The sequence below is a fragment of the Porites lutea genome, chromosome 9 (assembly GCF_958299795.1).
Source record: "Porites lutea chromosome 9, jaPorLute2.1, whole genome shotgun sequence".
Classification (NCBI taxonomy): Eukaryota; Metazoa; Cnidaria; class Anthozoa; order Scleractinia; family Poritidae; genus Porites; species Porites lutea.
In genome coordinates, this window is record NC_133209.1 from 23314983 (window position 1) to 23341656 (window position 26674).

At 40.4% G+C, this 26674-nt stretch overlaps 2 protein-coding genes and 1 pseudogene across 2 annotated transcripts; 1 reads left to right on the top strand and 2 right to left on the bottom strand.

Moving 5' to 3' along the window:
* Window positions 1-956: 956 nt before the first annotated feature.
* On the bottom strand, window positions 957-12021 carry LOC140948197 (protein mono-ADP-ribosyltransferase PARP14-like). The gene is made up of 9 exons (XM_073397418.1): window positions 11786-12021; window positions 10127-10399; window positions 9376-9618; window positions 8661-8897; window positions 6132-8470; window positions 5604-5825; window positions 3650-5228; window positions 3186-3512; window positions 957-2248 (listed from the first exon to the last, which is right to left on the bottom strand). The coding sequence occupies exons 1-9, from the start codon at window positions 11955-11957 to the stop codon at window positions 1965-1967; spliced, it is 5676 nt and encodes a 1891-aa protein (XP_073253519.1). The 5' UTR covers window positions 11958-12021; the 3' UTR covers window positions 957-1964.
* Window positions 12022-12113: 92 nt separating this feature from the next.
* LOC140949063 (protein mono-ADP-ribosyltransferase PARP10-like) lies at window positions 12114-16020 on the bottom strand. The gene is made up of 6 exons (XM_073398309.1): window positions 15772-16020; window positions 14469-14569; window positions 13613-13766; window positions 13259-13359; window positions 12578-12731; window positions 12114-12121 (listed from the first exon to the last, which is right to left on the bottom strand). The coding sequence occupies exons 1-6, from the start codon at window positions 15932-15934 to the stop codon at window positions 12114-12116; spliced, it is 681 nt and encodes a 226-aa protein (XP_073254410.1). The 5' UTR covers window positions 15935-16020.
* Window positions 16021-16348: 328 nt separating this feature from the next.
* LOC140949064 (uncharacterized) lies at window positions 16349-25170 on the top strand (annotated as a pseudogene).
* Window positions 25171-26674: the final 1504 nt, after the last annotated feature.

The window sequence follows — 26674 nt, forward strand, 5'->3', positions numbered from 1 at the left end:
GATTGCAGATTTTCTTACTGACTGGAAGCAACGAGTGAGACTCGCCCACTATTGCTACTCGGATTGGGGATTTGTCAGGGCAGGTGTCCCGCAGGGGACCAAATTGGGGCCCTGGCTCTTCCTGGTAATGATAAATGACATCAATGTCAATGGCGTCAACCTTTGGAAGTACGTCGATGACACATCGATGGCCGAGACAGTCCACAAGGGCCAACCAAGTGGAATCCAATTTGCTGAAGACGACCTAGTTAGGCAAGCCGAAATAGATAAGTTCCAATTGAATGAGACCAAGTGTAAAGAGCTGCAGATAAGTTTCTCAAGGTCTGTAGATCCTTTCGAAACAGTTACTATTAACAACAAACCAATTGAGGTTGTAACTAGCGCAAAACTTCTTGGTCTCACAATTTCAAACAATCTAAAGTGGAACGCTCACATAGAGAATGTTATCAAAAAAGGAGCCTCTAGGCTATATCTTTTAAGGCAGCTTAAGCGTGCAAAAGGAGATCCTGCGCAGCTACTTTGTTTCTATACTACGTGTATCCGGCCCATGTCTGAATATGCCTGCTAAGTTTTCCACAATGGTCTGCCTGAGTATCTCTCTGAAGAGCTAGAGAAAATTCAGCGCTGTGCACTTAGAATTATTTTCCCAGATTTAGGTTATCAAGAGGCTCTAAAAGAGTGCAATATTGCCACCCTCCACCAACGGCGCCAATGGCTGACAGAGCGCCTATTCAATGAGATTAAGGACAACAGCCTCCACAAATTACATGGCCTTTTGCCGCCAAGTAATCTTAGTACTGTAGCCTTAAGGAAAAAGCGCGCTTTTAACGTACCTCTTTGCAGAACAAATAGACTAATGAATAGTTTTATCATGCATAACGCGGCTCTTTTCTAATGGTTTTTCTTAAATTTCATGACGTAGTATTTTGTTCCTTTGTTTTATTTATTTACCGTTATTTATTTATAATAGTTAGTCTTAGTATTCAACGTATTGTACAGTCCGTAATCCAACCCTTGGGCTGCAATGGATTTTTGATAAAGCTATCTATCTATCTCGTCCCCAGAGCTACTCGTTTTGATCACATAGTCATTACTGACTGCACATTATCAGTAATAAATCCTCCGGCCAACAAGGCTGAAAATACATTATCTTACCGAATTTTTAGTTTACTACTGCACTTTTCAAAAACAAGCGAACGCTGCAGAAGTTCTAACGCCAACTGACGTTTGCGTTTCTCGCTACCGTCAATCATCTTAACGGACTTCATGGGACAGAGACGTTTACTTCAACGAGTTCAAAAGGTCATGGTTTGTGATTTGTGATTGGTGGATTTCGATCCATTTTGTGTGTTTCTGTGTTTCAAAGTTTGATGCTCGTGATCGTAATTATGATTGACCACAGCGAAAAAAAACCCAGCGGCATTTGAAATTCAGTGTTCTCGTGTTCTCGTGTTTGCTTAGTAAGTTTCACACGTTCTCTTGTTTCTGGGTTATAATTAAATCGTGATAAGCATTTGAGACTGACTTTGAGATTTGCAAACTGTACTATCAGAAAATAATGTGATAAACTGTAATTACACTAATAAAAATATTACTGCAATTCCTACAACAAAAACAGGCTTATATATAGTACAGACTGAAATTTCCTAAATGGACCTTGCAATGTAGAGTTGTGAATAAAATACTGTATATTTCAGGGCCAAACCCAAGTTTACGTATTTTTCTAACCGTAATCCTAAAAACATCTCCTTGATAAATAAGAACCGCATTAATTAACAACCTACTTCGGCTAACTTGCCAATAACTACCCAAAATACAAGAACCTGTTTTTGACAGAGTTCATAGAATGTTGGTTCTTTCATGCGGATTTTGCGGCTACGCAATTCAACGTTGCTCCGGAAAAAGATGCTAAAAATTAACTCATTAAACAAATTTCGAGAGATTCGCACCGGTAACTTTCGAGCTCACTTAAAAGTAACAAGATAATCAGGATAACACTGGCTATCATAAAACACAACAAAAATTTTTGGATTTCCCGGACTATCTACAACACTGTCGTATGCATCTGTGGCGTCGCTTCCCTTTGCTGGGGGAGTAATCATCCCTTGACGTCCAGCCGCGTATTCGCCCACTAGAACATGGGCAAGGTACATGTAGCGGTTTCCGTTTCCATCAGGTGGAGAGTATTTGGCTTGAGCAGAGTAGGAGGCATCTCGGGCAAAATAGACTCCATTCCCATACATAGTGGCTGAAAAATTGAGTTTAATCATTCATGTAAGCATAAATTGTACAATTACACTTCCTTCCCAGAATAGTAACTGATTATTTCCTGTCAACTGTGTTCTCGAACTTGTTGTGTTCTCGTTGCAAAATGGAAGGAGGAGTATGTGCTTCTCAGTTTGGAAAGACCTGGAGCAAAAAATGCACTTTTAGTTTATCGGTTGATTTTTCTTGCGTAGCGGATTTGAATGGCTTAGATATAGTGTCCATTTTTTAACTTAAAAAGGACAGTTTCCCTATTTTTAAGGATAGCCCTATGCGTAACCTTCAAAATTAATTCTTAGCTGGAAAAGTTTTCAAAAATTAAAGGATATTAGCCCCCCTGTCTATATATTGGATAACCGACGAGCTATGAATTAACACAAAAATGCCGGATAGCAAGCGCGGAAAGAGTTATTGATAGCAGCAAGCCATAATTCTTGAAAACAAAGAATATAACTGTCCACCTTAACGTAATGTTTCTTTTATAATTTGTGCTTGTTGTTCCTCTCTGTTTCTCAAGGGATAGTTTTGTAACGAACTCCACTTGGAATTTTTTTCCATCGCTTCTTCCGTTGCAAAAAAAAAAATGCAGCAGTTTTTGATCTTATACATGCAGCTTATCTCAAAATTAATCGAGCCTTACCATAGCATACGAAGCCCTGACACATCAATAGTTAACATTCCTCATAAAAACGCGGTGGGCTCGTCGAAACACTAGCCTTTGTAATTACAAATTCGTGCAACGACTTTTATCATTCCAGCATCTTTCTCAAATACCCTGCCTTTAAACGTATTCTCACGCTTATCGAGATCTCCCGTAAAATAAATGATAATAATGATAACCATAACGATGAAAATAAAAACAATGATGGTGATAACGCCGATGATAATAATAATTATAATAGTAAGACGCCTACGCTTACCGTTTTTCCCACAATAGCTTCTGTTAAAACCAAACTTGTTGATACTGGAGCAGCTGCCTTGAGCAGTACCATGAAAGAGAAATTTTTCATTGGCGCCATTTCTCTGTTCCATTTGATCCTTTTTCACCATGTACGCGCGGTAGAGCCCAGGGTTCTGCACTCTTTCTATCTTGGTGATGTTAACTGAAGCCGTTTTTTTAATTTCGTCTGCTACTCGATTGTACTCGGTCGGATTGCTGGCGGGATCAAGCGCGACCAAGTGAACTGCTTTCTCTTTACCTGAGCTGTCCTTTGGCTGTACGCACCAATCATTAGGTAACAGAATGCCTGTTTAATAATGTCAGAAGTAAAGGAAACATTCACCATAGACACATTTTCCATGTATTGAGCAACACGTCAAATAAAGATAATGAATACGTTTTAATTATTTCTTAAAAGAGGACTTCAGGCATAGTTTACTTTACCTTTCCCTATTTCCTTTCTCACGACAATTCTTTTTTCTCCATCTTCTAGACAGGTCTCTTCCATGAACCTGAACACAATCTCACATCTGGCATCGTCAATTACAAAAATAACAGATTCTTGGCCCTCCTCATGGGCACTTTCTATTCTGTAATTAGATGTAGGGTCATAGGGTTCCCATCCGTCATCATCGTCATCAGAGTAGTACCACTGAACGGTCTTGCAAACAAGTCCTTCAACATCTCTGCAATACTCTTCCTCTATTTTCTCGTTCAAGATGTCGTGAATTGCAGTGGCAACATCTAAGACATCTTCTGCGTAACCTCGAATAGATATACGACCAATTGGTTCTTCTATATTTATATCGGTGCCATGTTTTCCTCTTAAATTAATTATTTTCCCTTTCTGTTCCTCAGAGAGCTTGCTGATAGCATCCTTTTCAATAACTTTGGTAGTGACTTGATCAGCCAGATATTTGTGAATTTCTTTAACAGCTCTCGTGACGTCTTGCTTGGTTCCTGCAAATACTTCCAAATAAGCTTCAGCCCTCTCGCTACTACTTTTCCTGATGGAGGGGTGTAAAGGATTAGGTGAGGCGTCTTTGCCTGATCTAAACCAACCAAAAAGCTTGGAGAACATGCCTGTCCAACCTCCGGACGAGGAGACGCATGCCTCCATCGCAGCACGGAAGTCCTGAAACATGTGCTCTTGAAAAATCACAATGCGAATGAAATGAAGTGAAGCTGGCTGTTCTTGAGCAAATTTCGCAATGGCTGCTAACATCTCTTGAGCTGCTTCTTTTACACCGACTCGCACATTACCAGTTCCGACAGCTGGGAAAGATATTGAAGTCAACCCGTTCGATTCGGCTACTTTCAAGCAGTTCGTGATACAACTTTTAACGGAAGCCATGTTCAGCTTTTCTGGCACCATGTGGTATATGTTTCGAGACTGCAGTTTTCCTGCTCCAGTAACCGCGATAGAACCTGGTGTCTGAACCCCCAGAGCCGAACATTCTGTTTGAATACTTGGTCCACCAGCACTGACAATGGCCTTTCCAACGCCGCTATTTAGTGAAATATTTAAGTTTGTGTTTGACAAAGTAACGATTGCGTCAGTTACCTCTTTGGTAATGTTACCAATCTCTGCTTGGACCGTAACGCTACCTAAGGCAATTTCGGGTCTAAATGGATCCAGTTCTTCCACAGAGACATCAAGAGAGTCACAACCGCTAGTTGTGTCACCAGAATGAACCGTTGTCGCGGCTCCCCCGCGCGACCCACGACGTTTTTTCTTTCCACTTTTCGGTACCTGCTGGGGTTGTTTTCGTTTGCGACTTTGCAACTCAGTCTGAAAGGCTTGTACAGTCGGCAAATCTTTGTCATAAACGACCAAGTGGACCTCCTTCACAGTGCTCGTTAGATTCTTCTTACTGAATGCCAACACTTCTTCGAAGGATGCGGTTGCCACCCGATCATGAGGAAACTTGAGATTTCCGGTGCCAATAGCAGGTATGGCAATACTTGTAAGGCTTCTCTTGTGAGCTTCATGAAGACTTTTCTTTAAAACATCACGTAAAACCTGCAAAAAATAGATTTGTGTCATCATTGTCGAGCTTTGTCCTTGCTAACATTGGTCTGGAATTAGAGTCAGTTCAGGGTCTTGAATATAGCAAACAATCACAGAGTTGACAGAACGCAAGAGAAATACACTTAAGGTACAACAAAAACAAGCACGGATAGGAAAAACTGAATAAAAGCCAAAAATTTGAAAACGGACCGCTTTCAGGTTAAGCTTAGACCTCTCTCAATTTGCATAATGCAGCTAACGAGCTTGGGTATGAACGTACCGCGACCCTTTAAGAATTTCGGAAATTCATCCCCTCTAAGAACTTCATTAATGGGAGAGTAGATTTGAGCCAAATGGCGTATTCTATGCGTTAGTTCCATAAGGTACCTTTTCACCCTTTCCATTTTCCCAACCAGAACAGGAACTGTGAAAAACATGCTTGCACTTAAGGTTCCCTCCAGTGGTAACAACAATGCCACCAGTCTGCACTTCGCCTATAGCCTTACATTCCTGTTGTAGAGTGGGGCCTGCAGCCGTACTCAAAGCTACAGCACTAGGGTTTCTACTAAGGTCTAGGTCTGTTGACGTGGAGTTCACGATCGCGTCAACCTGTGGAGAAAACATAAGCTATAAAGAAGGACAGCACTTTCAGTAAGAACCGAGATTTATCAGACTTCAAAGTCCTTTCAAAGGTAAAAGAGTTAAGGGACAGGTTGTTACGTCGACTTTCAGCTAATACAGCCAAAACAAAGGGAGTCGGGTATACTCTCTTGCACTATTGTTGCCGTTCATTGACTTTGATTTAACATTGCATAATTCTAGCTTGTCTGGAAGTTACCTGCATGTCAAACCGAAGAACAGAACCAAAACTAGTTGCACACTCATAGACAGAGGAAAAAACTAGGTGTAACATGCCTGTTCATGGGCCATATTCCCAACCACAAGAGCCACTTTAATACCCTCTGGAGTAGTCACTTCATTCAGTCCATCTGTAGCATCCGATGGTGGTGGTGCTATATGAACTGTTTTTCTTCTACCTTTAGCTTCTTTTTTGGCAGCTCCTTTTGATGTGATTTTTCCTCTTGAGGAACCACGCGAAAAACAAGGATCTTGTCCAAATTTGGAAGCCATCTCAGTAACAAATGCTGTGACCACTGCATCGTCGGTGCTTGTGAACTGGATCTCAGACAAATAGCAGCTTGGATTTTCTTCACAAAACTGTACTGTTGCATCAACCATAATCTTAGCGCACAAGTCGCGTGGGAATTCAAAGGCACCAGTACTTATGGCAGGTAACGCTATTGATTTAAATTGTCTTGCGGCATCTAAGGCATTGGACACTGCATAGCTCAGGTATTTCTCTTCCTTTGGTGTTTTGCCCATCGCTTTTTCTCGCGTGGCCTCCTTTCTCCAAGATGGACCAACTGCATGAACTACTTTCTTGAAAGGCAACTTTCCGGCAGAAGTAACGACAACTTGCCCCTCCAAAACAGATCCTTGCTGGACGATAAAATCATCGCACTCATGCTGGATAGCTTCTCCACCAGCATCAAGAATGGCTTTAGAAACACCACTCAAGTGCTGGAGTTTCGTATTGGCTGCATTAACGATGACGTCTACGTTCCGATCACATATGTTGTCTTTGAAAACCTTGATCATTTTACCTTGTGGAGTCAGGAAAGTACACTCGCTCTCTTTCTCGATTCTCTCGTCATCTTTTTCTTCTTCCATAACGTCCTTCGAGGAAGCATCTTTCTCCCCGTCAAAGAACTCGATTACGCAATTATTTTCATTTTCAAGAAGGTTCAGCATTTTCCTCCCATTGTTTCGATTAAGCACTCTCCGCATCCCTGGTTTGTCGATAGGAACCTTTTGGCTTTCGACTTGTGAGGCTAGATTGTAAACATTCTCCATGGCCTTTTTAACTCCTTCGTTTGTTCCGGTGACGACAACTTCCTCGTCCTCAGCAATCCCCTTTATAACTGTACAGTGTTTGTTCAACTCCTCCTGGATAATCCGAAGCTCGTGCTCTTGGTACTTTGAGAGAAACCTTCTGCTGCCTCTTGGAAACTCCAATACCTCACTAACAATGGTGTTCTCGTTCAAAAAGCCCTTGACGCTTCTTAGTGCCGTTGTAACATCCTCCCTTCTACCCGTCATGCATAATTTGTTGCTGTTTTCGTCAAATTTGATACCTAAAATGGAATTTGCGGTCAGGTCATCTCTAAACGAGCGCCATTTTTCACTTTTTTCAAGCTGCACTTGACCGTCATCTAAGACGATGCTTTCTTCAACGATGGTCGTCTGCACTAAACGCGACGCTTTCTGGGCAGTTTCAGAGTTCATACCAATTACCCTCAAAGCGCATGGACCCTCTTCTTCATTACCATGGAAAGTCGCAAGTGCTTGCAAATTATTGGCTGTGAATTGTTTTTGTATGAACAACTGGCAAGGTCTCCTCCTTAGTACCTCTACTGCATTTTGAGACACTTCACAGCTGACCTCCTTCATGTTTGCAACTGCTTCCCAAATATCAGCTGATGCTTTATGAACAACTGCAGGAGGACCCCAAATGCAAACTTGACCTTTGTCAAGAAGTATGTCCACTTTTGTATTTTCGTGATGAACTTCGAGTTCTTTGTCAAAATCTAGGTCAGCTAAAAACTTAAGACGTTCTTTAGGAATTTCTTTTACAACTGTCGATACTTTAGATGCCTCCACTGCTAACGTACTCTCGATTTCTGTCTTCAGCTGCTTCAATCTCTCCAAAAGAGTCTCTGCATTTTGCAGTATCCCCGTTAGGACGATTTTGCACTGCTGATTCAGGTACTGAATTTTTACGTCATCCTCCATGGAACTCACAAGTTCCTTGAACTGTTTGGTAAGAGTTTGCCAAGCATCTAGTGTGACTTGTACGGAGTATGTCTGAAACTCTGCTAGGAAAGAAGTAATTGCTTCGGAAGCTTCTTCGAATCGATCTGCGTCCATTGATGTGCCATCTACAGGTGCAAGAGTGATACTTTTTGATCCTTCTTCCCACTTGACTTCAACGCCATGTTTACGTTGGATGTGCTCCAAATCAGCTTCATGTCGTTCACAAATGAATTGCATGACTTGCATATCTACAGGTATCTCTTTCTCTTGCACACGGTCTTCAGTGACACACGCTGATTTAGAAAGGACTGGATTATGTCGTCTTAGTTCCAACAGCGCTCCGTTTAGAGTGTGACTTTTTGCTATGACTTTGTTCACAACTGTTAAAGAAAGAAAAATGCAACAACTTGATACTTTGGTCAACCGCGAGCAAAAAATCAATAACTAGCTATTTTAATAAGTTCTAAATAAGTTCTCTGGTTGTCCTCTAGATTAGGGGGCAGAATCGTTTTAGCTGAGGGACTACCATTATTCAAGTTGTCTTAGCTTGTTATAGGAACATCACACTACCCTGGGGATCTTCGAAGAAAACCAATGCCGAGCCTTCTGTCATATTGAGATCCACATTGTTGACACCACCGCCACCATTCTTGGGATTATCAAAGTAGTAGAAAATGGCGTCTCTTGTTGTGTTCTCCTTGTTCATACCCATCACCAGCACACAATGGCAAACAGGCACTTGCTCCATTGACAGGATTTTTTCTTCAAGTTTTCTTTCTGCAGCTTTCTGTTTAATGGATTCGTAGGCTAGAGAGAAGGAAAAATGTAATCAATATTGAACACCAAATTTAGAAGTCTTGCATATCTCAGACGCCTAAGCCAAGGATTTTTGCCTTACTAAGTTAATCATTAAGTTCTCTTTCTGACCATTATCAAATTAGATGTAAATGCTAATGGGGAAAATTGTGAAATAATTTACTGTCATCTTTTCGTATTAGTTAAGTTCATTACAAACTATAAACCGGCACACGTGCGCGTTGTGAAAATATTTTTAGCAGGAACTAAATATTGAAGTTGTGCTAGCCATGGCTATATTTAGTTTCTATACCCCAGTTGCAATATTTACTTCGGAAAAACAAACAGTTTGCAATGGTTTGTGAAAATCTCCACAGCCACCTTTTTTCTTTCCAAAAAAGGCTGGCGGATAATAAATGAAAAAGTTGGAACAGACGTCAATTCCAACTATTACAGAACAAAGTGTTTATGAAAACCAATCGTAACTTACTATATGATTCTGCAAATGTAATAAGTGCACAGCCTTGCTCTCCAAATTCCACATGTAATACTTCCAGACCACTCACTACTTCCATGTACGAAGCCAGTGCATCTCGGGTGGTTGCTTCACTAAGTCCTTTGACGAGAAGCCTCTTAGTGTCAACTGGTATTTTTTTGGCCGGTTTTTGGATGGTGACGTGCAATTCTGCACCGTCAAGGGTAAGAACGCCTTTCTTCAGAACTCCTTGGGCACCTTTTGAATAAGCAGAGAGAAAGGGAGAAAAAAAGCAACGCTCCGGTGGTCTATACTAAATGAAGCGGTTTCTGAACAATGCATACATAAAAAGCTGTTTCTTACAATGGGGATGGCATCATGTGTGAGACGTACGAGGCGTGTTCGTACCCATCCCCGTTGCTTAGTTCTGCGTCCAACTAAGCTTGGCAAATTAACAGAGCTTTTGTTTGTCCTAGTTAATATGAAAGAGTTATTACTACAACTACTTACCTAAGGAGCCTTCATTGTTGACAGAAGGCATTTATAACGGTAGGATCATACAAAAAGGAATTAATTGGGATCTTTTCCTGACTTTTGGTGTAAGTGGTAAGGCCGAGAGAATAAAGTGTTGTGGGGAATGAGTCTGGGAACACAGCCTTTTGGTTAAGGGGTTCGTTTTTCGGTACGCTGTTATGGACGAGCAATAACCTAGATAGGATCCAGGGTAAGTTGGTATCTTGATTTCTACTTTACCATTCCCACTCACTTTCAGCTAAAAGAAACGTCACGACAGCACATCCCTTTTCAGTGACAATCTCCACGTCGCTTATCTCCCCTCCACCAGAACGCCGAGCGTTTTCAAAAAAGTTTATAATGGCATCTTTGGTTGTTGTTGAAGCAAGCCCGATCACTTCAATGGTACGCGATTCCTCCATTTTTTCCTCGTCAGGTATACCAACTGTCGAGTTACGGCTTAATGCCACTGTTACCAAAGTTCCGTCAAGGGAATGCTGTTCTCGCTGTAACACCGTGGTAACAACTAAAATAGAGGAAAGTGAAGACAAATTTCAATGTCGAAATCCCGTCACAGTAACAATGGATCTTTTCTGGTTTTCTGGTACTTCGGCTACATAAAGATCAATCTTCTCGATTTTATTATGGTGTAGGTTTTCACCAAACTTTAATTCTACCCGGGAAAAAAATTCGGATTTTTGCTCTGTCGGTATGGCAAAGCGCAGAGTCGCTGAAACAACGGCGTCTGAGACGAAACAGACAAGTTCCTTATTAAACAAGACACTATCGGAGCGTACTCTTGAGCGTCGTTGTATTACGCGTACTTGAGGATTTTTGTGTCAGGCACGTGTGAAGACTGGTTGAGTTGGGAGTAAAGGAGAAGTGGAGCCATAAAGCACGTTGTTTAGTATGTTATTAGCTCTTTGATAATTTGAATAAACCAGTTAAAACTATAGATTATTATATTAGATATATTGTAACAGAAGTGGATCTCGCTCTCAAAATTTAATAAGCTTATTAATCAATCAGCCAACCAATTATTCAGACAATCAGCTGTGTGGCTTCATACTAATAGCGACAGATTCTACCGCCACCAGATGTTGTCTAATACATATTGATAATATCCATACGTTTACTTTGTTTCTCTGAATAGAAGCGTAGTTACAATAACCGAACGCCATCTCTAATCTTTTCAGGGTCTTGAAGGGGCTATGTCACAAGGATATTGCTGTGTTAGGTTAATAATGTACTAAAGTGCCTTTACATATACCCAAAATGCTCTGTTAGGGATATGAAGAAGATATCAAACAAATTTCATCAGGGAGCGTTAACCATTACAACATTTTTTGGTGATTTTTTAAGTCTTTTCGGTCGTCTTTTGCACCGATGATATGGGTGGACATGGATTGCGACTGGAAAAAGTTGGGCAAGCTTTTTCAAGTTTCAATCCATGTCCATCCGTGTCATCGGTGCAAAAGACAACCGAAACCAGTCTCAATTCCTAAATATAGTCATGTAAATGACAATGCAAGACCACTGTATAATTTTTCGGATTAGCTGATGCAAAGAAAGGTTTTAGATTTTCAAAAAGATAGCAAGTAGCTACAACCAGCTGCAAAGATGTTGAGACACTCCCACGAAAGAACGACCTTTCTTGCTTCAAATCGCTCCTGGTCACAGGTCTGTGAGATATAATACTGACCTCCCTCCTCTCTCCCATTCAAAGTTGTTCCTCCAAGTAATGAGTGTGGTCTTGTATTGCTAGCAACTTTGATAAGGGGTAGAGGGGGGATCACAAGCACAAGATCATGGAAGGGCCATTTATGCCAAAATAGGGTACAGTGTCTCAAGTACTTTTGCAACTGGTTGTAGCATGACAATGCTACTTTAAACAAATCTTACGGCCGCTTACCACTGGCGTCTTCAAATCTTACGAACGCTAAACCATTATCACGTTGGATTTCCACACTTTCTACGTATCCACCTCCAGATCGTCGCCTGTTTTCGAAGTAATTCCAAAGTGAGTCTTCAGTGGTTATTGGTGACAGGCCTATCACCATGATGGTCTTGCAATTATCAGGCATCTCTATACTGACATCAAGTGTAGCACCATCTAAAACGTGTTTTTCACGTTGGATAACTCGGTTTGCCACTAAAATAGGAGACACAGACACGGGAACTTACAACAGCTCCTTATAAGTAGAATACTGTTTTAAAAGTTACATTATAACTTGTGTCATCTATTTTGCTTCAATGCAAAAAGAAAAAACAATTTCGATATATAAAAATCAAAACTTGTTTCCAAGGCTTGGGAAATGAATCAAAGGAAATCAATTTGAGGTTCAGGGGTGATCATGAATAAGACATTTCTTTCGTTTTATTCCCTCAAGCCTTGCAGCCACGTGTAATAATTTTAATATTTTGAAATTGGTCTATTTCAAAGCCGGCGATTCCTTCGTTTCAGCAATAAGCTTTAAAGCAAGGCCCAGTGTGGGACCTAAAATTGCCTTAGTCGCGTAATTTGCCAAATTAAGTCAATTAGAGCACCAATTCTCTTTTCGTCAAGCAAAGATATCAATGCGCTGCCTTTTTATTTGGTGGAAGAGCAAGGGAAAACACGAGAAGCTGGGAAACTTCGTTTTCACTAGGACGCTTGGTACGTCATCTTTTTTTTGCTTAGTTACGTACGTAAAAGAGAAAATACCTTCTGATGACGCAAACTTGACCCGTGCTGTATTTTCAGTAATTTTCACCTCCTCTACTTGACCACCATCCGAACGTCTGGTGTTCTCAAAATAGTTCAACAGAGCATCTTCGGTTGTATTTTTGGAGATCCCACGGACTATCACAACACTGGACTGCAAAGAAATGTGAGGTCGCAGTGAACAAAAAAACAGTTCAGTTTGTTTATTAACAGATTAAGTATATATAACAAGTATACACACAAGGTGGAAAAACAAGTCCCCTACAAGGTTAAACCGCCCAGTAAAGAAAATTAATTACTGAAATACCTCATATCAAATGTAAATCTAAGGCCATAAAGCAAAGGTAACTACCTCACTGACGCAAGAATTATTAATCAAATCCGTAGTTAATTTCTGACTACAGGTAAAAGCATATAGGTAAACTATGAGTCAACCTAAATCATTGGTAGTTCAAAGCACCTTCACCAATGGTTAGGCCAAGTAGCCAACCGTTATAGGTTAGACGATTCAATTTCTTAAAACATCCAGGTGGCTTTCTTGAGGAAGAAACGAATAAGGAAATACATTAGAATCACGTACAAAAGGAGTTTTCATTTTGGATAGTCACTTAAACTCCCAACTTATGCATCAAACCTTTAGTATAAGCACATATTCAAAATTCGTCCTCAGTGGATTCTGACCTCACTTGATGGCAAGTTCCGTTCGTCCTCATTGGGATGGCTTGAAACCTGAACTTGGGTTCCGTTAATGCAGTGTGTTCTGAGTGTTACATTTGTAGCTACTGTAGGGACAAGAAAATTATTGTTACCTGCCATTTTACGTACCGCTAGTTCTCAAATGTGATCGTGTTTGTTTTTGTCCCTCATTATAAACAAACGCTTCTAAAACTCTCAGCGCATAAACTGAATTTGGACTAACCAAGTTAGCTACAATAGATGCAAATTTAAAGTACTTCCAATAAAAATTTTGCCTTACGATAATTTGGGCGTGGCTAAATAAGCAGAGGGGACGAAGAATACCATTTAAGAAATTACCTTCTGATGACTCAAACTTGACTTGCGCTGTATTTTCTGAGATTTTCACTTCCTCTACTGGCCCGCCACCTGAACGCCTGGTGTTCTCAAAATAGTTCAAAAGAGCATCTTCAGTTGTGTCCTTGGAAAGTCCGCGGATGAACACAACACGGGACTGAAAGCCAAAGCGAGTAAACAAGAAATGTAATCGAAAAAATATCCCTTAAACTTTGTTATACAATGTGTATGTAAATATATATATATATATATATTACGTCAATGCGAGGCGCCTGACACCAACAACAACAACAACAACAACAACACAAAAACACACAAAAATGATTCTAAATATCAAACCCTTCACTATACACAGGGGAGAAGATGCATATGGTTTTCAGTCATCAAGGGCATAGAAATCATAGGAATTCTGTTTAGTAAGTGGTACCTGGGGAAAGAAATCAATCCGTGACGTGAAAGTTGGAGTTTCTGATTTATAGTTAGTCTGCATGGGATAGTACAAGAATTAAAAATTGCAGTTGAGCATAATTCTGGTACAGGTTAAGATTTCCACGATCTCAGCGGTACTCCCCCTCCAACCTTCGATTCTTTGAGTACCCCGGGAATTTAGACGCGTTAGAAAACTAACTTCACTTCAGCTACCAAGGGCTAATCATTCATCCCTGGACGCTTTGTTTCTTCTTTCTAATCAAACAAACTGATTGTTACCGCCGTATCACGGTGGAAGCTTATTTTGGAAAAGAGATTACAGGGGCGAACCAATCTTTCCGACCTTTCAATTTTGCATTAAATACTTTTCATACCGAGCCATTCTTTAGATTCTCCACTTAAAACAAACAATTGTGTGTCACTAACTGACCTGATTTGATGGCAAGTTCTGCTCCCCAACGAACGGATGACGCGACACCTCAACTTGCGCTCCGTTTATGGTATGAGTCCCTAGTGTTACATTACTAGCAACTTCCGAAACAAAACAATAACAACAACAAGATCAAAGTCTTACATCCTTCGTTTAAGGTGCATGAATAGTCTTTTTTCAGGTTATTCGGTTTCGCGCTTTGATGAAGCCCACCAGGCTAAGCATTTCAGATTGAATTGGCTTTTGGAAGTGCTGGTCTTTGAGAAGCAAGGAAAATTGTAGTACAGTACCAGGATAAAATTCAAACCCCTCGGATTAAGGAAAAGACCAACAACAAACGCAACCCGCGTATTGCGTCCACGGCGGGAGAGGAGCCCAGGTTACATTCTAGAATCATTGACGAAACGAGAAGACAGTGTCTGCAGCTCATGTCGTTAATAGCTGAGTTCCAACCACAATAACTGATACATAATGAAGGCGAATTTTTTTGTTATTATTATTGTATTGTGTTTGACAACTTTGGGGAACTACAATAAATGATACATAATGAAGGAACATATGTATGTTATTATTATAGTATTGTGTTTGACAACTTTGGGGAAAATGGGATATTTGTCAGCCCCTTTCTAGCCTCCTTGAAAAGGAGAGAAACGAGAGGGAGTTGAGACGAACAAAGCACCGTCTGATGATCTACCTGTCTCCCATTGCTAGCACGAGGGAATCATGTAAATGGCGTCACGCAATCTTTACTTCGGGACTCAACATCAAGGTACAAATCTAATTTATACGCTCAGACGACAGAAATAAAATGACGCTCAAATGACAGAAATAGACAACAAATTCAAGATCACACTGTAGAGTGAAATTAGACATAGAAAACTTAATTTCACGGTCATAATGGACGGAAATCTGATGAATTTTTGTAGCCCCATCGCGCAAGAATGGATGACGGCAGAAATCGTCGAATGAATTGTGGTCAATAGTCTGGCTACTCAAACCGTGGTTTAAGACCCTTTTAAGACTAAACTAGTGTACCATGGCCCACTTCTTAAATTATGAAACAAATGTTTTTAAAAGCTCAGTTATTGTTCAATGCAGGTATAATAAACGTCGAAAGTGAAACCGGACGCAAACGAAATATATGAAACCGAATAACTTGAATTTGCATATTATCACTTTTCATGCTTAACGAGTTTACAACGAATTATCAATATTAGCTGCCAATCTAGCTGGCAAGGATATGAATCTTGTTGCTATAAAACATCAAGTTAAAGACAATAGATAACGTATGTTAAAAGCTTACTTTCCTGGTCTTCAAAAGTGATAATGTACTCTTCATTGTTGATTTGCTTAATCGAACAGATGTCTCCTCCACCAGACTGTTTACGAGACTGAAAATATATTTCTAATTCTTTCCTTGGAACTTTCTTTCCTATAACACGAACGTAAATCCGGCCTTCACCCATTTGAGCGACGGTTTATTTTTCGCTTTCAGTTGAACATTGTTTCCCTCTTCCGCACCACTAGAAACTGAAAACATGGGCTATTCGGAGAAAACATGTCAGGAAAGTACCGGAAAGACGTCACGGTGCAAAATATGACAGACCAAGGGGACGGGTGGCTTATCTTACGCCTTTTTTATTTTACTTTATTGTGTTATTGTTATTTTTCTCGATGTGGTGTTACTTTTAAGTGGGATTATCGATATGATCCCTTTCCCAAAAATGGTTGCAAGATCTGAATGTTGAATGAACGCACTGAAGCCATATGCCTATATTTCCGTTCTTTGATTCCACCCTTACTTGTGGTTGATATGCATTTTTCTGGGAAACAAACCGGGGCTTTCCCAGAAACCAAAACAACTGCTTGATCTGAAAATACTCGAATGAAGCCTTAAAATATAAGTTTATTATTCAGTCTTCAACAGCAGAGTGAATAGGATTATAATGGCATACGCACTGAAAACTGATGATTCTGCCTCAAGAAAAGTAATAGTTAAGAATCTTTCGCCTATCACAAAGCAGGAAGACATTATCATTCACTTTCAAAGAAGAGGCAATGGAGGAGGAGAAGTCGACTCTGTTCACATGTTGAACGAACGAGCGGCAATTGTTACATTCGAAAAATCAACAGGTAAGTTTGAACTATGGTTTTCTTCATACTCTGCATAATGTAGTTCCGTGCTATTGCCATTCACCTTCAAGTTTGTTTTCAGTTCGCGCGATGCAGTATTAACTTAGTTTAAATTAAGCGGATATGTACCTGGCACATAAAATAAATGGGAAGTATAGTGTACTAGAGTGCATTATATAGTTCGTCAGCTGTTTCGCAAACATTTTTTTCAACATACGTAGATATCGTTATGCCTTTGCTAAGGAAAAAAAAGGAAAGATAAATAAACCTTTCTTCTACAATACAAATGCCTAGATAACTTTAAACGGACTCCTTTCCGGGTGACAAAGTTAATATCAAAATCGGAGTGTTCTAGAAGATCAGTGAAATCATGAATTTCCAAAAGTATAAGGTGTACAAACCCACTTCTTTTTATTTCCATAGCATTCAAATACGGTCTTTTCTGTTCTGATTTAAATTGAAACTAATCGAATATAGAGACTACGACAGTGCGGAACAGCCTGCGCGCACGACTGGTTTCCGAAATATTGCGGAAAGTGAAAATGAAAGTGGCTGTTTTTTTTTCCAAATGTCTTGTTTTCAAATAAATCGCATACGTGGGGCCTCACAGGGTGAAAATTCCGAGCAGAGGTGCAGTATTTCATTGCCTTGTATTTGTTCAACGGATTTGTAGTTTACTTTGGGAAGACTTGATTTTCGTGAGTCCGTTAATCAGAATGACCTAACGTTACTACATGAGAAATTTCTGCAATTTGATTGGCTTAGAGCCGTGGTATTTCAGCTTAATTTGAAATACCTAAATGTGACAATAAAAATCTTTTGATGGTAGTGGTATAAACAAATAATAGCATGATTTGTACGTGATATTTGGCATCAATACCACTCGTGATATTTCAAAATTGTCCAAATTTCACTCGCCTAAAAAATTACGCATAGAAATTTCGAAATATCACTCGTGGTATTTACGCCAAATATCACTAACATCATGCTATTACCTATACAAATTAAAATGAAATATATCAAGCCACAAGCTACTTAAGTACTTAACGGTGCGGTATGGGGGTTCTGTAACGTGGGAAAGGGCCCTTAATAACTACAGTAGAACCCGGTTGGGTAACTGGAACTCTGAGGGGAAACGAAAAACAGTTCGAGTTGGCGGGGAGTTCGAGTTTTCAGTGTAAACTTCAGTGAAAGTTTTATCAATGGAAAGGAAATTTAGTTCGCGTTAGCTGGGAATTCGAGTTATCCGAGTTCGAGAAATCGAGTATCTACTGTACTTCTGGCACCGAGCCTTACAATGGAATAACAAGCTATCGTGGTAAGCACGGTTAATTTCTGTTGCAGTCCCCCAGACAACTTGATGGGTTCCATGAGTAGAACCGACCGCCACAGTTTGTCGGTACCACGTTATTTAATCATTCCTCGAGCCCGAATGGGCTCTGAGTCAATAGCCCATGCTAGTTAAAGCTAGACTTTAACCCTTTTTTGCCGGTGCACTCTACACAGTGTAGCTTTTATCTTGGCGTTGTATTTACTTCTCTGTTCAATCTGTTTAATAGCCCTAACCACGTTTATTCCTTTCTCAACAGTTGCCGAGTCCGTTTTAAAGAGGCAGCATGAGATACACGGCTCCCTGGTTACCGTTAAGTTGTATAGACCAATGCCAGATCAGGTAATCGAAATCAATCCTGAACTTCACGAAATAACTTTTATTTCTGTAGACGTGTCTTGCTACGATCGATTTTTACCGGCTCTTTTTTTAAAGATTATTTGCCATAGACAGCGCTAGACCAACACTAGAGTGACCTCGGCCAGTTTAGCCATACCTATTTGCTTCTCAGCCGTAATCACTTTTGTCCAATTTCATAGGTTTTTGGTAGAGTGTCTGGTCGCATTGATCCTAACACCTTAAATGCAAGTAATCACTCAATGAAAACCATTCTTCAACAAATTCAGGACGAAACAAAGGTCGAGTGGAAACAAATATTTGATGGATTCGTCGTCTCTGGTACCTTCGATCAAATTAAAGCTGTCAACGAGTTGGTGAAGAACAAACTGACAGAAAAGAAGCATGGAAAGAACGTTTTTTCTCCAAGCCTTTCTAGACATGTCAGTAGTTGTGACAAGGCTTCACCTGCTCCACCAGTTATGACACCTTCGACAGAGACGTTTCGAAAAACGAGAGATCAGAGTTACGAAACGACCAGCACAAGCTCAAGTCAAGTAGACAACCAGTCATCTGCCAACGAGCTGATGCCAGAGACTCAAGTAATTGACGCCTGTGTACAAAGCAGTCAACTATCTTTGAATCCGGACGATGTTCTCCAATCCGTGCTGGAAAAGTATCATAGCAATGAACCTCAAACATTCAAGAAAGTGAAAACTGATGCCAGTGATAAATACAGTTCATTAAATGGTTTCCCAACTTCTGAGGCTGTGACAGATTCCGGTGTCGTCTTCTCTGATGCAAACGTGCCTATGAAGAAGACCGCCAAGAAAACACAGCAAGAAGAAAAAAGAAAGAAACATTGTCGGCCAACAACGTCCGGGACATCCAGTGAACAAATTAAAGGAAAAAAGGATGTCAGCATTACCTCGCAACTGGATGATGAAATTGCTGAAGAACGCAAATCTTATGCTTGTGACTTGCAGGCTAAGGAAGAAGAGATTCATGCCATCAAGACAGAAAACGAGTCAGATTCCACTCCACCTGTTGGCATGGAAGAAAATGCTAAACAATCCCAAACTTTGGAACGTAATACCACGTCTAATGTCATCTCAAACACGAATCAAGAACTTGGTGTCACAGGAAAAGGCACATACATGTTTAACACAGTGACAGGTCTCAGAGTTTGGTTGACAAAAGGAGATATAACCAGTCAGCAAGATGACATTCTCCTCAGCCCTATCGACCCTTCACTTTCATTAAAAAGTGATTTTTTAAAACGGATATTTAGGAAAGGAGGCGAAGCAATCAAACAAGAATACCTACATAAGAAAGATTCCCATGCTCATCCACACGATCCAGTCATCACGGGTGGTGGTAACTTGCCCTGCCGAGCAATCGTGTTTGCCGTACTTCCACTGTGGAATAACGAAGTGCAGGACAAAAAGAAACGAAAGCAACAGATACATAGACGCCTAAAGGAAGCTATAATACGTGCTTCAGCATGCGGGCACAAGTCAATGGCACTTCCTCTGTTACGAAAAGACGGAAATGACATCCAGGATTCAGCAGAAATTATCGTTCGCGTTATTGCATCGTTCGGAAAGAATATTGATCCAATGCACAGTGGCATTAATGAATTCCGTATAGTTTGCAAGGATGAGGCATCTCTCGCTGTAGTTCTTAACGAATTCTCTTCATTTTCGTTTCACCCCGGACAGGTATTCTTTGTGAATCGTTCGCCGAGCATTAATAACCTTGTCCAAGCAGAGGAAACTGATGTTACGTTAGCGTCCCAGAATTCTCAACGAAACAAACCTGAAATGCATGATTTATCCTCAGAGAAAGTAAGTTCTATGGATCCAGACAAGGAGGCGTCGTCACGAAATGAAACTTCTACTAACAAAACCACTGTGGATCACATAGACGAGCCCCAAGCTCCTTCTAAATCTTCAGAAGTGACAGTCGGAAAGGAGAAAGGTCCCCCTTTACCATCCATCTCTCCTTCCTGTCAAGTTGATAGCGCTTCACATCAGAACCATATCGACTGGGATACTAAGCATGAAGCTGAAGAGGACGGTAGCCCAAGTGACGTGAAGCATGGTAAAGAACTGACGATTGGCAATGTGCCAAGTAGCTGTGGAAGGTACACCACATCGCATGTTGCCTCAAATGGTAACCACCAACGTGTCATTATTACAGACACAGGCTTTCGAAAGTTTGATACAGTAACAGGTCTCAAAGTTGTTTTGGTCAAAGGAGATATAACCAGTCAGAAAGTTGATGTTCTCGTCAGCCCTATTGACTCTTCATTTTCTTTCAAAAGTGATCTTTTGAGACGGATTCTTGAGGAAGGTGGGCAAGCGATCAAGCGCGAATATCTAAGCATTAAAGGAACTAATGCCCCTTCACAAGATCCTGTCATCATTGGTGGTGGTGATTTGCCTTGCCGAGCTCTCCTGTTTGCCGTTCTTCCGCAGTGGAATAACGAAATTGAGGACAAACAGAAATGCAAAAAACAGATACATAGACGCCTAAAGGAAGCTATAATGCTTGCTTCAGGATACAGGCACAAGTCAGTTGCTCTTCCTCTATTAGGACAAGACTATAATGACATCCCAGTCGAAGTTTCCGCAGAAGTGATAGTCTGCGTCATTGCATCGTTTGGAAAAAGCCTAGGTCCAATGCATAGTGGTATTAATGAATTCCGTATAGTTTGCGAGGATGAGGCATCTTTGCAGCAGTTGTTAACCAGATCTCTTCATTTTCATTTCCCTCCGGCGGACAGCCATTTTTCGTGAGTCGTCCGTCAAACAGTATTAACCTTGCACATGCGGAGGAAACTGCACGAACCGAGGCTTCAATAGACAAAATGTCCGTAACAAAAGTAATTTCTGTAAATCATGACCAGGAGGCGCCAAGAATAACTGAGTTTTGTCCTAAGGAAAACACCGTTGATCAGGTAGACGAGGTCCATGTAGTTTCACAAGCCTCCGCCTCTAAGTCTTCAGAAGTGACAGGTGAAAAAGAGGCAGTTCCCTCTGGTTATCCTTCGTCATTTATCCATTCTTTCCGTCAATGTCACAGCACTTCACATCCGAACCACGAATCTAAAGAGGATGGAACCCCAAACGACGAGAAACAAGTTAATGAGATGACGATTTGTCATGTTCCAAGTAGCTCTGTTGATTGCGTCGAGATCTCCGTGACACGAGCATCTGAGATACAGCAAGTGACTTCTGTTACTCAACGTGTTCAAGAGAAAATCAAGAGCATTACTCTTCAGGATCAGCCACACCTAGATTTTGTCGCAGACCACGCCCTGAATTTGAGGGAAAAGGAAATGAGTACAGGAATTAGTAAGATCGAGGAGATAACTGTGGGTACTGCAGTAACCCAGGAAGTGACAGTGGTTGATGGAGATCCTCAACTCAAGAGTTCTCTGCCGGGGAGAAGTCAAGGTGAAAGGACTCAAGAGACCGAAAACAATCGCAGTCTCAGCTCCACCAAATTTAAAGACAATATTACAGACGCGAAGATTCAAGCACTGGATGAAAACTCACAGGAAGAGTCTGCAAGTAGCTTCCATATTCAACCAAAAGTCACAAAAAAGAGCACGGTCCTTTATAAGAAGGTCAATCAAACTGAAGAGGGCAACAACTCGGGAGAGAAAAATCGTTCCAAGAAAGGGAAAACGGTATATACTCCATCGCGACCAATTCCTGGAAGAGGAGTTAAAGAATTGAAAGAAAAAGGAGATCTAGTTTGGAAAGACGAATGCTTTGAAAGAAAGAAGGGCGACCAAAAGCTGAATGGTGAAGTTCCTGACGGGGAGTTAAATGGTAATATATCTAAAGATAACAATGTTTTTTTTAATATGTAACAATATTTATTCAGCGCTTTCGTCTTCTAACAAAGTCTTATCAAGCAGTGGTGTTATTTGTTGAATGCACCATATCTAAAACAATTACAGCAACTTAAGTACTTTACAGCTTACCTTTCAGTAACATTGGTTCTCAGTAGTGTACTTTACATCTTTGTCTTTTCAGAGCAACAAGTTACCATTCTTTGTGCCCTTTGCCAGGACTCAGTCGACCACCCAGAACTTACAGATCCAAACACTTGCATGAAGCACAAGTTTTGCGACGATTGTATCATCAAGGCTTTCACTTTCAGTAACATTTGTCCTGCCTGCTTGGATACAGTTGGCTTAATCACTAGCAAAAAACAGAAGGTTAGCCAAAACCAAGGTACGTTTTCCCCCAGTTCTCGGATAGCCCATCTCTCTCGTCGCCCTGCCGGCTTTTACATTCTCCTAAGAAAGCCTGCAGGACATTCTCTCAAAAGAATAGATTGAACCCGAAAAACGAGCACCTACGTTCAAATGTTTTTTTTGAAAGCTTAATTGTGCGTTATCAGGAGATAATAAGCTAGCTCATTCCTCTTGGCGTTATATGATATTAGCTACATTAAGAATGAATTTGGCGACTTTTATGTCGATGTGTTCGCAAGTTGCTGATAGCCCCATAGCTTTGTAAATCTACCCATGCTAAAAAATTTGGTAATCACGAGACCGTACACCGAGCGACCGAGCGACCGTCCGTCCGCACCACAGGCATTTCAATGTAAAATAACTCAATCAACAGGTATGGCAACCCAAATGCAACTCGAGGTTATTTTGGCAGGAAATTGCATCGCCACCTGCGTCTTGTAAAGCAGAGACAACTTAAGAGTCAATAACGACGAAAACGGAAAGCGGAGATTGTTTCTGTATCCCGTGGTGTGTAAAGTATTAAGCTTAATAGATCAATTGTCATGTCCACAAATTTGGAATATAGAGCTAAAAGACAGGGAAAAAGAGAAAGTAGGCGGCAGGCCAGCGAAGCTCAACGAGAAAAAAAAAACAAAGGAGACACATTTTTTGTTGGAAGAACAACGTGAAAACTTTGTAGCGGCGGTGACAAAATGAGAAACGCTAGCGGCATCAATGCAAGGTGAAAATGAGCGGCAGTGAAAAAAAAAGTGAACGAGAACACGTACGACATTTCCTCAAAAAAACGTGTAACAAAGAAGTTTCTGGAAGTTTCACATTGTAGTCGTGCAAAACGACGGCAAAGAAATGTACAAAAAAAGTGTGCTGAACGTGCAAAGCTTCTTTTTTGCTAATTAGAACTATTGTTGGTTTTCACCGTTCTCCGGCGTTGCCTTCGCCGCTTAGCATTACACTATTCTATATTTTGTTTGGACAAACTTTAAATACTACCGACAGCTTCACTTGTAGTCTGGGCTAAAAGTTGTCCTCGTTTTTTTTTTTAAATTTACTTTATACTCCTGTACTTTCTTATTTTCAATCTTCAGATCTGGCTCATTCATCGATTAAAGGTTCAAGTTACCACCTCAACAAAGTTGATAAGCGCTGCTGGACAGGAACCGCAAACTCCTTTCCAGCAAATCAACCCCCGGGAGAAATTATTTGGAAAAAATACCAAATCAGTCTTCCTGGATTTGAAGGGCATGACACCATTGCCGTAAAGTTCACTTTCTATGATGGTGTCCAAGGTTTGGATCATCCCAATCCCGGGATGCCTTTCAAGGGGACACAATGTATAGCTTACCTACCAGAAACATCGGAGGGAAAGGAAGTTCTGAAACTGCTACGCAAAGCCTTTGCTGCATGCCTTCTCTTTACTATCTCTTGTTCGTCCCCAGAAGGAATTGGAAATGTTTCAGTAAATGATATTGAGCTTAAGACGTCGTTGGAGAGACATTCAAGGTAATCAATCTTCGTCTACGGCAAATAGTAATAGTGAAATAAAAACTGAGCTTAAAAAGCTTATGCACCAGAAAAGATCTTTTAAGCTTGTGTGTTTTGTTTTCTCAATTCAGACCATGTGATATTCTCCAGGGAATTTGCCTTTTCTATTTTCATAAATTACGGATACAAACACACGTGAATGCACTTGTATAGGACGACAATTGAAAGAAACAGTTCTCCGGAGAATTTCTCCGGCTGGGGTACCACATACATGGTCTGAAATGGGAAAACAAAACGTACAAGCTAAAAAGGTCTATTGCAGATGTTTATATATACAAAAGGAAGTCGTGAATATGAAATACGTTGACGTAGCAGAAAATGATATCTTAATTTTTGATATACGCAGGCTGGGGATGTCGCACTATTGATTAGTCTAGCTTTCTTCCTTATTTGAAAGGCGTTCTTTGTTCGCCGGTTTAATTACTTCAATGGCACCGATGCCTTGTTGTTTTGCCTTAAACCGGTGACCAAAATATGTTATAGATTTTCCCCCATATTTAAAATGTTTCGTTCTTTTACCAGCTTTGAGTGCAAATAAAATCACGCAAACGGAAAATAGGACGAATGGCTTTTAAGCTTCAGAAAACTGGAAAAAATGTACGCAGATAATGGTAATAAACACTGACTGTCAATTGGTAATATAAACCGGGTTAATTTCATTTATCCCTGTAATTGTTCCAATCTTTAACTTGAGATCTCTATATATGTTTTGTTACACTTCCCATTGTAGGAATAGCTACCCAGATGATGGCTATTTGACACGAGTGCGGAATCAGTTGGCTGCCAAAGGATTTCATTAGACATGTCAGTGGCCAAATCACTGGGAAAACCTGTCCAAGATAGTATTCTTTGAAAGGTGCAACGAGGTGTTCTGGTGTTGCAAAATGTTAAAGTTGAAATAATTATAGTTATCTTTAACTGCCAAATTGGCTTTGATGGATTGTGCTCGCAAAAGCAGCAAAATATGCTCCTAGCAATATTCATATATTTTCTAAAATTACGCTAATTTTTGTAAAATATACCCATTTTAACTAAAAATGCCATAATTATGTTTCTACCTTTTTTTACTTTAAATGTCAGTGGCAAAACACCTCGATAACCACGGAGTAAGAACTAAACGGCAAACACATTTAACTTATTTAAATATTAATTCACTCCCTGACATCAACAGAAACTCAAGGAATTAACTTGAGCTCGCGGACGCCATCTTGGGTAACCGCAGAGCTACCGTGACGTGGTTACATGTACTCAGGCATGCGATGAGTCCTCTGGGAAGAGACTTGGGCAACTTCCTGAGACAGTGGCAATATAAAATCCCATGAATGTCACAATAAGCAGTAAGCAGTCAAAGAATTGATTTTGTTTCCAAAACTTCGGCTGAGGATAGGTTAGAAACTGCATCAAGTATACCAAAATACTAAAAACTCACTACAAGTAGTTTTAACGTAAAATACGTTCGCGAATAAATTATTTTCATTTCTTTTTACTGACTAAAAAAAACATGCTACCCTATCCTATTGACCTTTAATGTGCTGTTTGGCCATAAGTCGCTTGGCTAACTACTTTTCAGTCAAGCATCATGTAAACCGCGGTATTCAAAGGGTTGAATTTATCACGATCCGTCTGTTTTTTACTTTTGGCGATAAAACCTTAACTGAAGACATAGCCTGTTCCAGGCTCCGAGATAGTCGGGTTCGCGGAATTGAGAAAGCACAAACACCAAAATAAACTTTTCGCGTACCTTTTTCCTTCGCGTCTTCCACACTATCTCAGAGCCTGGAACAGGCTACTGAAGACACGAAAACGCGAACAAATACCAGAAGGTGTTTGCTTATTTGTTTGTCTGTTTGTAAACGAATAAAACCGGATGCCAGTGACAAGAACAAATGCTAACCCTCACGATCACGGTGACCTCCTGTAATTTCATGATATCGACAACGGCCCACAACGTAATGTGATTATAAGATCAGAGCATAACATGGCGCCTTTTAAGAGAAAAGCCTTTTATCATGGGCTAGTGTATCGGATTTGAAATATTAACGTGGATGACCTTACCTCAAGAAACAAGTAAAAGATAACCCCTTGCCTTTATATCCGTAGAAGTCTAGTGGAGAAAGCATAACAGCGATGTTCATGTTCTCATTTGTTTGTTTTATCTCTTGTGTAGTGTATTGATTACCATAAAAAGCAATTATTTACTACTCAGCTAAAATCAGTGAAGCTATCATGATCAAATGATGTTTACGTACTTTAGCACGAATGTGAAAGTACTGAAACTAAGTAAACATAGAGTGTGATTGTACTAGCTAGGATAAAGCCGAGTTATTCAGTTAATAAAAGACATTAAGTAGAAAGCAATGGATGATTGACCATCTCCTTGTCTAATGACTACATTACAACCGGATTAAATTGCGGATACCAGCAAATGAAATAAAGGTCGCCTGTTCACGTGTGAGAATTATCGAGTTGCATTTTTAGTCAACACATCAGTGATAAGTGGATAACAAAGTGTGCCATAAGTCACCTTATGAAGTCAAAGTCGCAATACAAATATTGACAAGAAATACAAGTGCGTTAACCGTCCACAACATC

What these genes read in the sequence shown, in the direction of transcription:
- LOC140949063 (XM_073398309.1), bottom strand. Translation starts at nt 15,934, where the DNA reads ATGGGTGAAGGCCGGATTTACGTTCGTGTTATAGGAAAGAAAGTTCCA. An exon ending in CACTTTTGAAGACCAGGAAA is followed by an intron (nt 14,570 to 15,771) that starts GTAAGCTTTTAA and finishes TTGTTTCGGAAG; the next exon opens with TTGCTAGTAATGTAACACTA. An exon ending in AGAACTTGCCATCAAATCAG is followed by an intron (nt 13,767 to 14,468) that starts GTCAGTTAGTGA and finishes TTTGGCTTTCAG; the next exon opens with TCCCGTGTTGTGTTCATCCG.
- LOC140948197 (XM_073397418.1), bottom strand. Translation starts at nt 11,957, where the DNA reads ATGCCTGATAATTGCAAGACCATCATGGTGATAGGCCTGTCACCAATA. An exon ending in GAGAAAGGAAATAGGGAAAG is followed by an intron (nt 3,513 to 3,649) that starts GTAAAGTAAACT and finishes ATTATTAAACAG; the next exon opens with GCATTCTGTTACCTAATGAT. An exon ending in AAGCTATTGTGGGAAAAACG is followed by an intron (nt 2,249 to 3,185) that starts GTAAGCGTAGGC and finishes TCAATTTTTCAG; the next exon opens with CCACTATGTATGGGAATGGA.